We start from the raw sequence: 12,969 nt of genomic DNA on the forward strand, positions 1-12,969 counted from the left end.
CGTTAATGCCCATTTTACAATTGTTACCGATATAAACGCTTCCTGTTATTTGTAGTGTACTGTGACTGTAAAACGGCAGCTGTAAAAAGAATACTCTGTTCTCTTTGGAAGTGATACCAAATCCTGAAAACACATCATCCGCGCTTGGCCGGTAATCTGTGGGAAGACAGAGACGAAGAACATCCCTGATTTTTTTCCTTTAAATATTCCGTGTAATGGGTCAGAAAGTGAAACAAGTCATAAAGCTGGGGGGAAACAGAACAGTGGAGGTTTGTTGGTGTTGAAATGTAGGAGAACATGGACATGACTTCCACACTGCCAAGAATCCATGATTTATGTAAGCCTACCATCTGTTGCCACAGAATACGTTGCACAACGACCAATGAGTCAGATTGGCTATACGGACATCTACAATGTCACACACACACACACACACACACACACACACACGCACACAGATAGTAAGATGGATACCGATGGCGAGCTCACAGAGTCTCATATGAACGATGGATGAGGTGATGCAGAGTAGACCGCTGATCTCCTTACTCCCACACTGAGTGACCTGAATATACCCGAGCACACACACACGCAGACCTCTGCAATCTGCACACACACACACACACACACGTAGCATCCTGCTGCAGCTGACAGCCATTCATTCACTTCAGTGACATGCTCAGGCTACATCTAAATGAAGGGCTTTCTCTGGATTGGAAACACACACCCCACCACCACACGCACATAAACATATATACACTGCATATATATATATATATATATATATATATATATGTATGGGTGTGTATATATACACACACACGCAAACCCAGGTACACACCCTTTCCTTTCTCAGTCCTCCAGCCGCTCCGTTTCTTCCTATAACCATGTAGTAACAACACAGAACAATAACACACAATGCTCAGCTCCTCGTGATGAGTGACATGTTTCAGATGTTGTGTCTTTGTCCACCAGCCACCCCCCCTCCCCCCCACCCCGAAAACAAAAGCGCACAATGAAAAGTGCCGCACCTTTCTGTGACACCGTGACCCTTTCTGCGCACACATTCGCGCACACAAATCAGCCCACGGCATGTTTGCTCTTACAACGTGAAAGCCCTCTCTCATTAACCCAGAGGGCACCCCCAGCCTCGCATTGTGCCCCTATCTCCTGCAGCATTCTGGGTAAAGTAGTTTAACAATGTCAAACAGATAAGCCCAGTGCAAACCTGCTGATAAGGAGTCAAAGACTGCACTTAATGTCTGTGTGTTTTGAAGGCGTCGGTTGATTGAGGAGCCGATGAGGAGGATGTAAAAGACCAGCGGTGAGCGGAATGGGGGCCCGCGTGCGAGTGTGTGTGGCGGGAGCGCTGTTTCATATCTTTGTAATAACAAGTCAAACTGCCGAAACAGCTAAACGCAAAAGACAAAAGGAGAGCAAACACACGCATGCACTCATACCGCTGGACAAAGAGCCTCTATTTGAACGTGTGTGTGTGATTTCAAAGTGTGGCTAAGGACCATTAGCAGAGTTATTCAGAAGAAGAAGGTGAGTCAAGTTTTCCTGTATTGACAAGTAATACGGGCATCGACTAAGAAGAAAAAACGAAGGAGGGGCCGCCATTAAAAACATGGCTCAGAGTGAAATGAAGTTTATGGCCCTCATTTTTTCGCGGTGCCACGAGGCAACCACATTGTAAGCCGAGGTCAAAGGTAAGTCCTCCGTCCAGTCTAGATGTTTGCAACACACCGCGTCACAAAGGCCCGAAGGCAAGGTGGGAATATATTGCAGGAAGTCTCAAATAAAACGTTGTAAATTTGCGCACTTTGTCCCAGGAAGCGCTCATATCCCCTACTGGGGTAATCGCAACGGTTCTTTTTTCGCTCTTGGTTTACACACTAAAGAAGAGCAGTGCAGGAATGCATTCACACAGTGTGGGTTTACATACACAGGATTAGCACGCTGCGTCTGATGAGCACATGTGAACTTTAAGTACACATGTGTACGCACACACGAACGCAGAGTAAATCTGAAATCTTGGCGTGCTGAAAGCCGATACCCTCGCTTTGTTCTCTTAATGGTCCTGTTCCGTATTTCTTATTATTCTGAATACCTGACCCACCTGTAGAGCCCGAGGAGACTTTATCCTGCCCCATCGTCTCTCATGAAACGCCGCTAGATACAGTTTCCCTTTTCTCTCCCCATTCTTCCCCTTCTGTCGACTACAGCTACAGTTTCAAATTGCTTCCTCCTCTCGTGTGATCCCCCTCCTCTCCTCTCCCCCCGCCCGCCCGCCTCTTCATTCTTGCTTTCTTCTGTGGTCCATTTTCTTACAGCAGACAAATGATCGGCATTGATGAACACAAGGCGGCATTCAGAGAGCTCACACCCAACAAGGAAGCTGGGAGGGAAAAAAAATAAATGGAGATGCTTTATTTTGTAAGAATCTTTTTTTTTTTTTTAATGAAACACAAAAAGGCAATAAAATTAAGATAAATATTTTTTTCTTTTTGTACACGAGGAAATATTTAAGTCATATTTCCAAAGAATGACTGAAATTACATAATATATTTTTAGTAGGCCATCTCAACCATACAAAGCAGGTTTCCAGTGGGTCTTAAAAAAAAACACAATGATGTTGCCTCTGTTGAAATGCGATGTTTAGAACTGAATCCAGTGTTTCTTAAAGAAAATACAGCTTTAAAAAAATTCAATTAAAGACCCATAAAAGTAATCTTTCAAAACTGAGTTTCACATTAGATTCCATTTAAAGCTTTTGCTTTGCAGTGTAACAGCAACAATGTTGTTAAGAGTCAGTCAAAGTCCTAGAAAAAAAAAAAGAAAGAAAAAAAAAGGCATTCATGATGTTCCTCCCCCCTGTACATCCTATACACTGACAACAAACAGTCATCACAGGCTTGCATAAACAAGAAGACAATGGTAAATGAGGAAAACAAAAAGCAAACATAAAAAAAAAACACACACACAGACATTTTTTGGCAAAGCAGGAATAAAAGTGACAAGAAGCATAATTTGTGATTTGATCCTTTTCTTGTTTTTTTTTTATGTCTCTCAACATTGTCCCATTGATTGGCTCTGATTGTCCTTCACAGTCACGTGATGCCATCCTGGTTGCCATAGAGACCTCAAGTGCATCAGCTGGGCAGCGTGCAGACAATGTTGCTGCAATGTTTCTCGGAGGCCGTCATAGCAACGCTGGATGAACACGAGCGGACAACAAGAGGAACTCTATCATACCTCTGTGATTGCAGGGGTCCCGGATTCAGATTTGATTGAACGTCTTTCATAAAATTGTTTTCTTCTAATGTGGTGAAGCGTAAACTCACAGGTGCTTTGGTATGTTTCTTCTTTTTTTTTTTTTTTTTGCTGCCAGATAAATATCTACATTTTATATAGGAATACAGGCTAAAAGAGATAAAGAAGAACTAGATTCTTTTAGGATCAGAGAACAGCAGAAACTCGGCTTGCTTTTTCCAGTATTTGTTGTTGTTTTTTTTTTTTTAAAAAAAGAAGCTCCCAACAGGAAACGCACATTCTAAACCCAACCCAGGAAAATAAAAAGGGAAAAACAAGAGACATGGACAAATGTAATGTAAGAGCTTTTTTTCTGATTTCCTTATAAAAACAACATCTTCCCAAACACCCTTTCTACAGATTCACCCTTTGCCTAAAGCAGGGATTACAACCACAAAGTTGTCACATCAGTTTGACCCCGCATCCAAACCTCTGATCCTGTTCAGTGCATTCAGAGAGAAGGAAACCAAACCCAACTTCCCTCCCTCCCTCCCTCCCGCCCAGCCCACCCGCACGCCCTAAAAAATCTAAATAAAATAATCTTCTCTGCAAAAGAAAACAACAAGAAACAAGAACAAATATATATACTATTTACATCGCGTTATTCTACACATGATGCTGTACAAAGCGCACGCACTCGCCCAGGCACACATACGCACGCACACACGACATGCACGCGCAGTTCAAATAAACAATCCAACTACCTGTACATGTGTCTTCGCACCCGAACAGGAGGATACGAGAGAGAGGTATTGATGTGTATGGCTTGAAAGGAGAAAAACATTTCTTTCTTTTTTTTTTCTGTTTTGTGTTTCCGCCCCTCGGACTAGAAACTGCACGTTAAGTACTGGACTGATTAATATTCAGAGTGTCCATAACCACGGCGTGCCATGACGTCTACATCTTGAGCGCAGGCGTACACGAGCATGACAGCACTCGCACGCGCACACACACACACAGTACAAACACACACACACTTAAGCACTATTTACTTAGAGCTCATTAAATGCCAGACGTGGTCATCGCAGACACTCGGCAAACACACATACATTTAAACACACAGCCCGAACTACAGTGTTTATTGGTCCTGTTGGGGATCTCTCAATCTTGTTGTCGTAGTCAGACTACCAGTATAAGACCATTAAAACCATCCAAACCAGTGTGGTTTACGGCAAGTCTCTCCTTACCAAACAGTCTCTCCCGCTCTCTGTCTTTGTTTCAGAAAGCCATGTCTCCATAACATATCCAAGCTACTACACTTCAAAGTGCTCATGTCCTTGGTTTCTGTACTTTTGTTGCAGCAGTCTCGTCGCAGTTCTGAGTTGTTTCAGCCACAGGGAAGGCCGAAGACTCTCGCTGCAACAAGGAGCCTCAGTCCACATGTGCTGAAGAGGTTAAATCTGACGTGGATCAGAAGTTTCCTCAGAACAACCTGGACTCCTCTAAGTGCCAGTATTGCCAGGCTTCATCGAGAGGGCTAGCTCCTTCTTTGACAAGGAACAAATCGAAACGCCGAGCCAAACTACTTTGTCTTGATTTGCCTGTGTTCCCTGCTCTCTTCTGGACCTCGAAGCAGTCAGCTCCGGAGATCAGGTCAATATCTGGATTTCTGTCCCGCTGGTGGCGCTAGGACACAATGACCATGCCTTCTGGGCTGATCAGCTGGCCCGTGGTTGGTTCATAGGTTCCGGCCAGGTAGAACAGGTCAGTGGATGCGCTGCCTGCCTTGCGTTCCCGCATCAGGTGGTCATACTCGGCCTTGCTGACCACCTGGCAACGATGGGAGATGGTCTGAACGTCGTTCTCGTCCTCGTGGCTCGACTGATACAAGGCGTTCTAGGAGAGGGAACAGGAAGAGCGGTTGAGAAAACACCAAAATAACACTGTGTATTCAGCAGTCAGTATGTTGCATTTATAACTGCTTTCTCAGTAAAACTGGCGAACGTTGAGACTGTTATGCTTTTGTTTGGCAGTATCTTAACTGTTTTCACTCCCCCACATACCTCCTTCACTGTGGGTTTTCTCATGAGGAAGTTTGAGTTTCTGCAAGTGGTATCTTTTATGTTTTCTCATGGTGGATGTTACTGCTCGAGCTAAATACTCAGTGTTTTTCCTTTTATTCAAAACAAACCACTCTCTCTGCTGCCAGAAATGTAAAATGCATGACTTCCTGTGCAGCAGTGAGTTTTCCTGGGAAAGACCCATCTTAGGCTGCAAGTGTTTAGAACTGCAAATGTTAACAGTTTCCTGAACTAAGTGAAAGTTCAATCATTCATATCAGATGGGAATAGGGAATAAAAAGAAGCAAAGCGGTAATATATTTATATGAAAATGTCACCGACTTGTTACTTTGACCATTCCCCTTTTAGAAATTCTACTTGCGCTGCCTGGTCTTTACCTTGCCGTCGCGGTGTCGCTTCCCTAGGCGAGTCTCCTCCGGGTGGTAGAACCACTTGACCCTGACCACCATGCTGGAGCTCCAGGACTCCCAGAGGCTCTCCACTCTGCCCACATAGGGCAGCTGGGGCCGGCCGGGTGACAGGAACACGGCGCAGTCCCCGACACGCACCATCTCTTTGCCCCGTACAATGGCCTTGTAGAAAAGCTTGCGGGCTTTACCCTTCAGACCTCTCCTCTGTCAAGGTAAGAGGAAAATAGTACTTTCAGTCTGTTTATTCAGGGTGGAGGGTTTAATTCACCACCTCACTTACATATAGGTGCTTTAGTTTACCAAAATATAGTACGGTTTAAAAGGTTTTACCAGTTTAAAGCCAAAATACATTCATGATTAAAGTGAGTGTAAGAACACATTTATAACCTGACAAGGCAGTAACCATAATATGGGTAACACACCCATAATTCTCTTTTGATTTATTGGCGCTCACACACACCAAAGGGGTCCGTTTCCTTTTAAGCAGCACATGTCAACCCACTCATGTAGTCATGCTTAGAAATCAAACAACACCGCAGAAGCGGTGGCCCAGACGGTTTTGTTCTGTTATCTCAGGATTGTGACTCAATAATCAGGATAACAAATTCACAGATTACCCAGACCGAGTAAACCTGATAGCACTGCCTCCAATATGTACAAAGTCTGAGGCAGAGCAAGCAAAGTCAGGGGAGATCGTATTTGATCATCACATTTACTGTATGTAATCACGGTATGACGCAACAGAAACTACAGCAACAATCAGTAACCTATTTAAGTCTGTGAGCTTAAGTAGGGTGCTGACAGTTCTAGAACCATATAACCAAGATAAAGTAGGGTGTTTGTGAGAAAATAATGATTAAATCAGGACTTTAGTGTAATAGGATTATTACTACGACACATGGCACAAAGGCAGAAAGATCATAAAAAGGACAAACCGGTAGTAACCCCTAACCCAAAGTGTCCTACCTGTGTGGGGTTTCCAGACCATTTCCAGAGCTGGCGTCCTGGCAGCAGGGGAGCCATGGTGGGCAGAGGCTCAGGTGAAGACATTCTCTGCTTCTTAGCTGTCGCCGGGTCCTTGGATTTCAGCTGCTGGCACATCGGACTGCTTTGGCTCTGATGGTGGTTGTTAGGAACCCCTTCTCTCCTCTTCAGCTGGGTCTTAGCCATCATGCTTCCTTTTGAAATGTATTCCTTCCTGTCTTCTGCTCTGTCACCCCTACCCTTTGACCCCGCGGTGGGCATGTTGGCTTTGGCCGCATAGCCATGAGCCGGGGCTGAAGAGGAAGGGGAGGAGTTGGAGGTGGTAGGGTCAGGGCTCAGGAGGTCAGAGTTCATGCTCTGCCTGTGTTTGTGTTTGTCCTGCTGGAGCAGTGCACGGCGCAGGAGCACAGAAGAGGACTCTTCATCAGAAGAGTAGGAAGAGTCGTTGTCTGAGGAGCAGAGGGATGAAGAGGAGATGGAGCCGGAGGAGGAAGAGGAGGAGGAAGATGAGGAGAAGCAGATGGCGGGACGAGATAGAAAGCGACCACGCGGATGGGGTGTGACGGCTGCACTACTTCTTCTTCTTCCCTCAGCGTCTCGGCCATCGTCCTCATCATCCTCGTCCAGCTCAGAGTAGGAGCTTGGGCAGTCACTGGGGTAGTCCAAACTGTAATCCCCTCCTTGTACACCAAGGCCAGCTGAGAGAAGTTCCTTTCTCAGAGGAGGAGCGCCCTTTAGAAGAGCTTCAGACCGGGCCCCAGCACTTTCCCCTCCTCCTTTTTTGCCATCTTTCACCAGCAGGGAAGGCTGGATGTATCGCAGCGGTGCTCCTGCTGAAGTGTGACTCTTTCCTCCTCTCCCCCCATTCCCCCCAAGTCGAAGCAAGGCTTTGCTATTCTTCGTTTTAGGAGAGGTCACTCCTTCATGATCCAGCTTCACTAGGAAGTGCTTCCTGTCTCGTTCACTCACAGGCTTCCTGCTCCCAGCTGTCATAGGCATGGTGACAGATGAGGTGCAAGAAGAGGACGAGGAGTCTCGAAGCCCAGGGGAAGCTACTGAGGTGACTGGTCGTCCCGTTCCAGAGTGGCCACTGCCAAAGGTAGAATATCCATTAGCAATGCTACTAAATGAGTCAACTTCAAAAGGAGAGCCAAAGATGCCTTTGATGGGGGTTGGTGGTGCCATAGCGTGGGAGGCGGGCCGATAAAACAGCCCCAACTCTCGCTCTCGCATCTTCTTCTGGGTCTTCCGAGATGTCCCGTTGAAGAGGAAGAAGTCGACCGGCGGTCTCTTCTTGGGCACGGACCAGTTCAACAAGGAAGAGTTGCCTTTTGTTACAGTGTGGGTTACTGATGTCGGCGTGCTGACAGTCTTAGGCACTGAGTGGATTTTCTTCGGCCTGCCAACTGAAATACAACAACAAAGGGAGTTATAAACAACATGAAATGACAGGTCTTAAGGGAAAAATGTGATTAATTGTTGAACTAACAGGTTTGGTGAAACCTAACATCTTTATCTCCTTCATCCTCACCTTGCCAGGTACATTTCAACATATCCATTACTCAAGCTACGACAAACCTGGTAAACCTGTCGCCAGGTGTGAGATAAGTTACCTGTGTGTTGCATAACTTTACAAAGGACATGATGACATTTCATAGAATCATGATTAATGCCGTTAGACCTGAGGTAAATGACAGGCGGCAAACAAGGAATCTTAATTTATGATTCTTTCGGTTTATTCATCTCAATGCACTGTTCTGCCTCAGAGGCATCTGATAATTGGTTGACAGTTGGAACTGTAAATGAGGCCTTGGTTTGGGGAGTCTAGGAGTCTGTATGGCTGAATGTATAATGTACAGAACTTGTTAGACCAGTACTTTTTAGTGTTTAGGTGCTATTAAGACGCTGTACAAACGGCATTATCAAACAGACTCTCTTACACGACGTACATTTAAGTGTAGTTCATTCAAAATTAGCGTGTTGCTGGAGGAGTGAGCATTTATAACAGATTTTGTTCCCTGCTCCTTTACCTGGTCTCTTCTCCTGTGGCCTCCCTCCTTGCTCCTCGCTGACTAGTCTCTCTGTGGCTGTGTCTTTCTTCTCCAGGGTGGAGCTTCTCCGACCTCGCCGACCAGGGGAGATCAGAAGAGCAGGAGAGGGCTCGGCACCTGATAAGAAAGATTCATTTATTGATGCCGTTTATTTATTTATTATTAGCCAGATTTTTTCTTTCTTTCTTCTGCACTGCGCTGTCTTCCTCCAGTCACTCTTCACAAATCCATACTCACAGCGGATTTGGTATCCTGGGGGCAGAAGTCTGATGTTCACGAGGGAGATCCTTCCTCTGTCTCCGTCGTCAAACTCCACCATCACACTGCCCTCCTTCTCCTCTTCTCCTGGACCACCTATTTCACCAAACAGTAAAGATGACATGAGTTTCTGGGAAAGTTTTTTCCTGAGCTAAGTGAGGTGGTAGGTGCACCTAGCTCACCTCTGTGTACGTATCCAGGGTAAAGGCAGCGAGAACGCTCGCTCCAGTAGGCACACACTCGCGTCCCTGCGGTCAAAATAGCCTCAGACTGAGGCCGTACATCCAACACCTAGACAAATCATAAAATTTTCAGTTTCAGGCAGCGCAACTACCTACAAAACCGAAAAATGTAACAGAGGCCGAGGTGGCCGCCGCACTCACCGCCTCCTGTAGCAGCTGCTCCAGCGAGTAGATCCTTGGGCGATTTCCTCGCTCTCCTTCAATGACAACGCTGAATCTAAGAAGAAAAAATATTAAATAATGTAAGAATAAAATTCCTCAAAAACCAAACTGCAATTTTAATTTGTGAGCTATAATTTTAGCTCAGTTTTTACAGTTGAATTTCAAGGATGGCTTTTGAAAACTGGGTTTGTGTCATTTTCTTTTTACTGGCAGATATGTTGGCTGCTACTGCTGTGTGTCTTGGCTTTGAAGTTGTCTAGACTTCTTGTTTGTCGAGATTCTCACAGCTGCCAGGCATTTAACTAGAGCGGAGCTAAGTTTTAAACTGTTTTGTAAATCAAACACTCTTGTTGGAAAGTGTCTATTTTTTTTGTACTGAATTTCCTAAGGAAATGTTGGCAAAATCACACAGATTCTGGCATTTCAGATTATCGGATTATCGTATAGTAATATAATAATTAGCCTGGACAATCATCATATATGACATTTGTTGTGGCACATATCTGTAACAGAACACAGTCTGCTTTTGTGTCTGTGGGACAAAAAAAGTGTGGTCTTACATGTCAGGCAGATCCAGAGTTTGCACACAGGCAGCATACAGCAGCTCGTCTTCTTTGGAGATCAGGATCTTCAGTCCGTCCACTAACATCTCTTTACTCAGCACACAGTTTGGCAGGGCTGAGGAGAGAGGGCGGGGCAGAAAGATGGATGGATAGAGAAGATAAAAGGTGAGATGTACATAATTTGTGAGTGTGTTGAATAATTGCTATGTGAAGGGAGGAGGAGGGACAAAGAGGCCGAGGCGGAGGCGTGTATACGTATGTGAAAAGGATCCAACATGCCTTTAAAACCGCATGCGTGTGTAATAATAAATGATGAGTTAATGCTTAGGCCTACCGGGTATTCTGCAAGGCATGTTGGGGGGGAGGTGGATCAACGACTTCTCATTTGACTCCTCCTCTTCATCGTCCTCCTCCTCCTCTCCCTCGGAGAAACTGCTCTCTTCATCCAAGCGAAAGCCGTCATCGGCGGCAAAGCTCTGCAGGAGTCGACTCACGGCGTGGCCCTTTTCCTGAACAGGAAACAGGATGCGTCATCAGTGGGGGGGGGAAAAGAAGCAGGATATGGTACCAGTTCGTTATATGCACAAATTAAGCCACAGCAAACAGGACGTGCAGGTGACTGAATGAAGCCTTCAGTTTAACGTTAGTGATGTGAGGAACACATCAGTGAAAACCAACCGCAAGGCACCCACGCCTCTTGTAATGCGATACTTCAATTAAGCCTCCAGGATTACTTTTTCTCACTTGCCATCGTTCACTCTGAGGTCAGAGGTCCACAGTCTGCAATAACTGCAGCCCCTGAACTGGCAGGACTCGAGTTTATTGCTGGAGGACACTTCACTTCAGGTGGACATTCTCACTATCGCGCACACACGCACGTATAGACACGCGCACACACACCCACCCACACACACACACGCAAGCTAGATACTACCCATTTTCAGATCTCCAGACCGGTTTAGGCTAGTCTATCCAAAGATGATAGATGGCTGATGATGGAAAGTCAGCTCACCCAACAGGTTTCTGCTTGTATTTAGGCTTTCCAAAGAAGAAACCATAATATCCAATGCAAGACAGACAGGCAGAGAGAGTGTGTTTGTGTGTGTGTGGAGTTTTCCACATCAGAAAACCATATATTTTAAGTGACAGAAGTTTCATCACCAGAGGGCACGGGTGATTATTTCCTTTTAGTGCTTGTGTGTGTGTGTGTGTGTGTGTGTGTGCAAGCATGCAAGGGTGTGTATGTGGTTCTGGCCAATGATTATCCTTGAATTTCTCCGTCTGGTTTGGAGTCATGTGTTTTTGGACATTCCCCCGTGATGACTCAAACCTCGGGGCATTTTGCATTAAAGGGAATGCGGGTGTCTCGCCAACGGCCACTTGGCCTGATAAAGTGAGAGGCTGTTGGTGTGTTAGCACAACTGGCGTGAATACAAACACTCGGCTATAGCAACAGTATACAGTGGATTTGACAGAGTGACTCATTTACAGATGACTTGCAGCATGTGAAGGATCTCAACATAGGGGAGCAGATGTTATTGGTAGGTACTGTCAGTGTTAATCCAGGGGATTGTCAAACTTCCTGGCAGGGTGTGGCTCACTTCAACGAGCAAGGAGTGAACTTGAGGCAAGAGCTTTTCCAAATTCCTCTATGCGCTTTCTCAGCCTTTATTTTCATGCAGCAGAAGGCCAAAGGGAGTAACGTTCTCTGAATCACCTTTCCTCTTTTACCCTCAGTTCCAGTCTGTCGGAATCTCACCCCTGCCACGGTTGGGTTTCTTACACAAAAACAACTTTTTTTTTCATTAACTTATTTCCAAAGTTATGTAATTACCTCGCTCACAACTTTCTGACTACATAAACTTTCTGTTTTACGTTTTCCGTCTCAGTTCCTGTTCCCAAGCACTTCTGTGTGAAAGATCACAGAAAAAATAAAGCACTTTTATTCTGTCTCCTTTAAATGGATATTGAACTTTTTAGAAAATGTAGCAGCGCTGCTTTCTGACCTACATATCAACTCTCTATATAGTGAATTTCCTGCTGCAGAACATGTTTTATGCATGTTGTCCAAACCCAAAACGGATAACATGATCAACAAGTGTCACATTTCAGACATTTCCCAGGGGCCAGAAGTACTGTATTTCACCTTTTTACCCCGATCATTTAAACAAAAATGCACAGGTGTGGCAGCTGAGGAGGGAAATGTAAGATGCAAATGTCAGTTTTGAAGCCGTAACATAAAGGTAATGGAGTCTTGTCATAAATCATTGCTCCCTGAGAGTCATTTACGAGCGTGAATAGCTGTCACTGGTGTAAGTAAAATATTGCTGTGTCCCTGTAAGTTTACACATCACTGGCAATGTCTCACCTTTCCCCGAACGCCTTGTCCTGCAGAGGCCTTCCTCTCATCGTCTTTGCTGATCCTCTTGGCCTCCATCAGAGCTCTGTGGTTGCCACGGCTGTCCCCGAAGCTGCAGCCCATTGATGACACACCCCAGCTGGGCAGCGATGCTCTGTTCATCCCCATGTGGTCTGGATGTCCCCTCTCTGTGTTGGCGAGGCTGGGCCTCCTGGGCAGTCTCCTCTGGTCTCTACTGGGCAAGCTCCCCATGCCTGAGGATGAAGAGGGGAAATTTAATCAGATGATATAGGATATATGTTTTGATTAAAACTGTAAGAAAAATTTTGTAAATGCAGACAGAAAAAAAAGAGGAGAGTGGGGCATATGACAGGCTCTGAGTGTCCAAGGTTCTTACTGAAGCCAGAGGCATTTCAACATGCTGCATGTTGTAACTGTACAGCAATCGGGCAACTCGATGCTTTTAGCTAACTGTAGTCTTTTCAAAAGGAAGCCAAAGCTTGAGATGTGTACAAAGCTCTCACCAAGAGCTCCTGGTCTTTTACTCCTGGATTTCTGGTTTGTTTGGGGCTTGGAGGTCTGTGATGAAAAAGACACAGTCCCAGCA

At 45.4% G+C, this 12,969-nt stretch overlaps 1 protein-coding gene across 2 annotated transcripts in view; it reads right to left on the reverse strand.

Moving 5' to 3' along the window:
- Nucleotides 1–3,833: 3,833 nt before the first annotated feature.
- Nucleotides 3,834–12,969, reverse strand: part of bahcc1b (BAH domain and coiled-coil containing 1b) — a 58,599-nt gene continuing 49,463 nt past the window's right edge. For both annotated transcript variants that reach the window (XM_084567372.1, XM_084567371.1), the window contains exons 18-27: nucleotides 12,372–12,616; nucleotides 10,338–10,512; nucleotides 10,001–10,118; nucleotides 9,420–9,495; nucleotides 9,219–9,327; nucleotides 9,016–9,132; nucleotides 8,758–8,895; nucleotides 6,710–8,133; nucleotides 5,711–5,947; nucleotides 3,834–5,148 (exon numbers count right to left, since the gene is read on the reverse strand). In XM_084567372.1, coding sequence (XP_084423498.1) covers nucleotides 4,939–5,148; nucleotides 5,711–5,947; nucleotides 6,710–8,133; nucleotides 8,758–8,895; nucleotides 9,016–9,132; nucleotides 9,219–9,327; nucleotides 9,420–9,495; nucleotides 10,001–10,118; nucleotides 10,338–10,512; nucleotides 12,372–12,616 — 2,849 coding nt within the window. In that variant the 3' untranslated portion in view covers nucleotides 3,834–4,938. The remainder of the gene's footprint in view (nucleotides 5,149–5,710; nucleotides 5,948–6,709; nucleotides 8,134–8,757; nucleotides 8,896–9,015; nucleotides 9,133–9,218; nucleotides 9,328–9,419; nucleotides 9,496–10,000; nucleotides 10,119–10,337; nucleotides 10,513–12,371; nucleotides 12,617–12,969) is intronic.

The sequence above is a fragment of the Chelon labrosus genome (genome assembly GCF_963514085.1).
Source record: "Chelon labrosus genome assembly, chromosome: 19".
Lineage (NCBI taxonomy): Eukaryota > Metazoa > Chordata > Actinopteri > Mugiliformes > Mugilidae > Chelon > Chelon labrosus.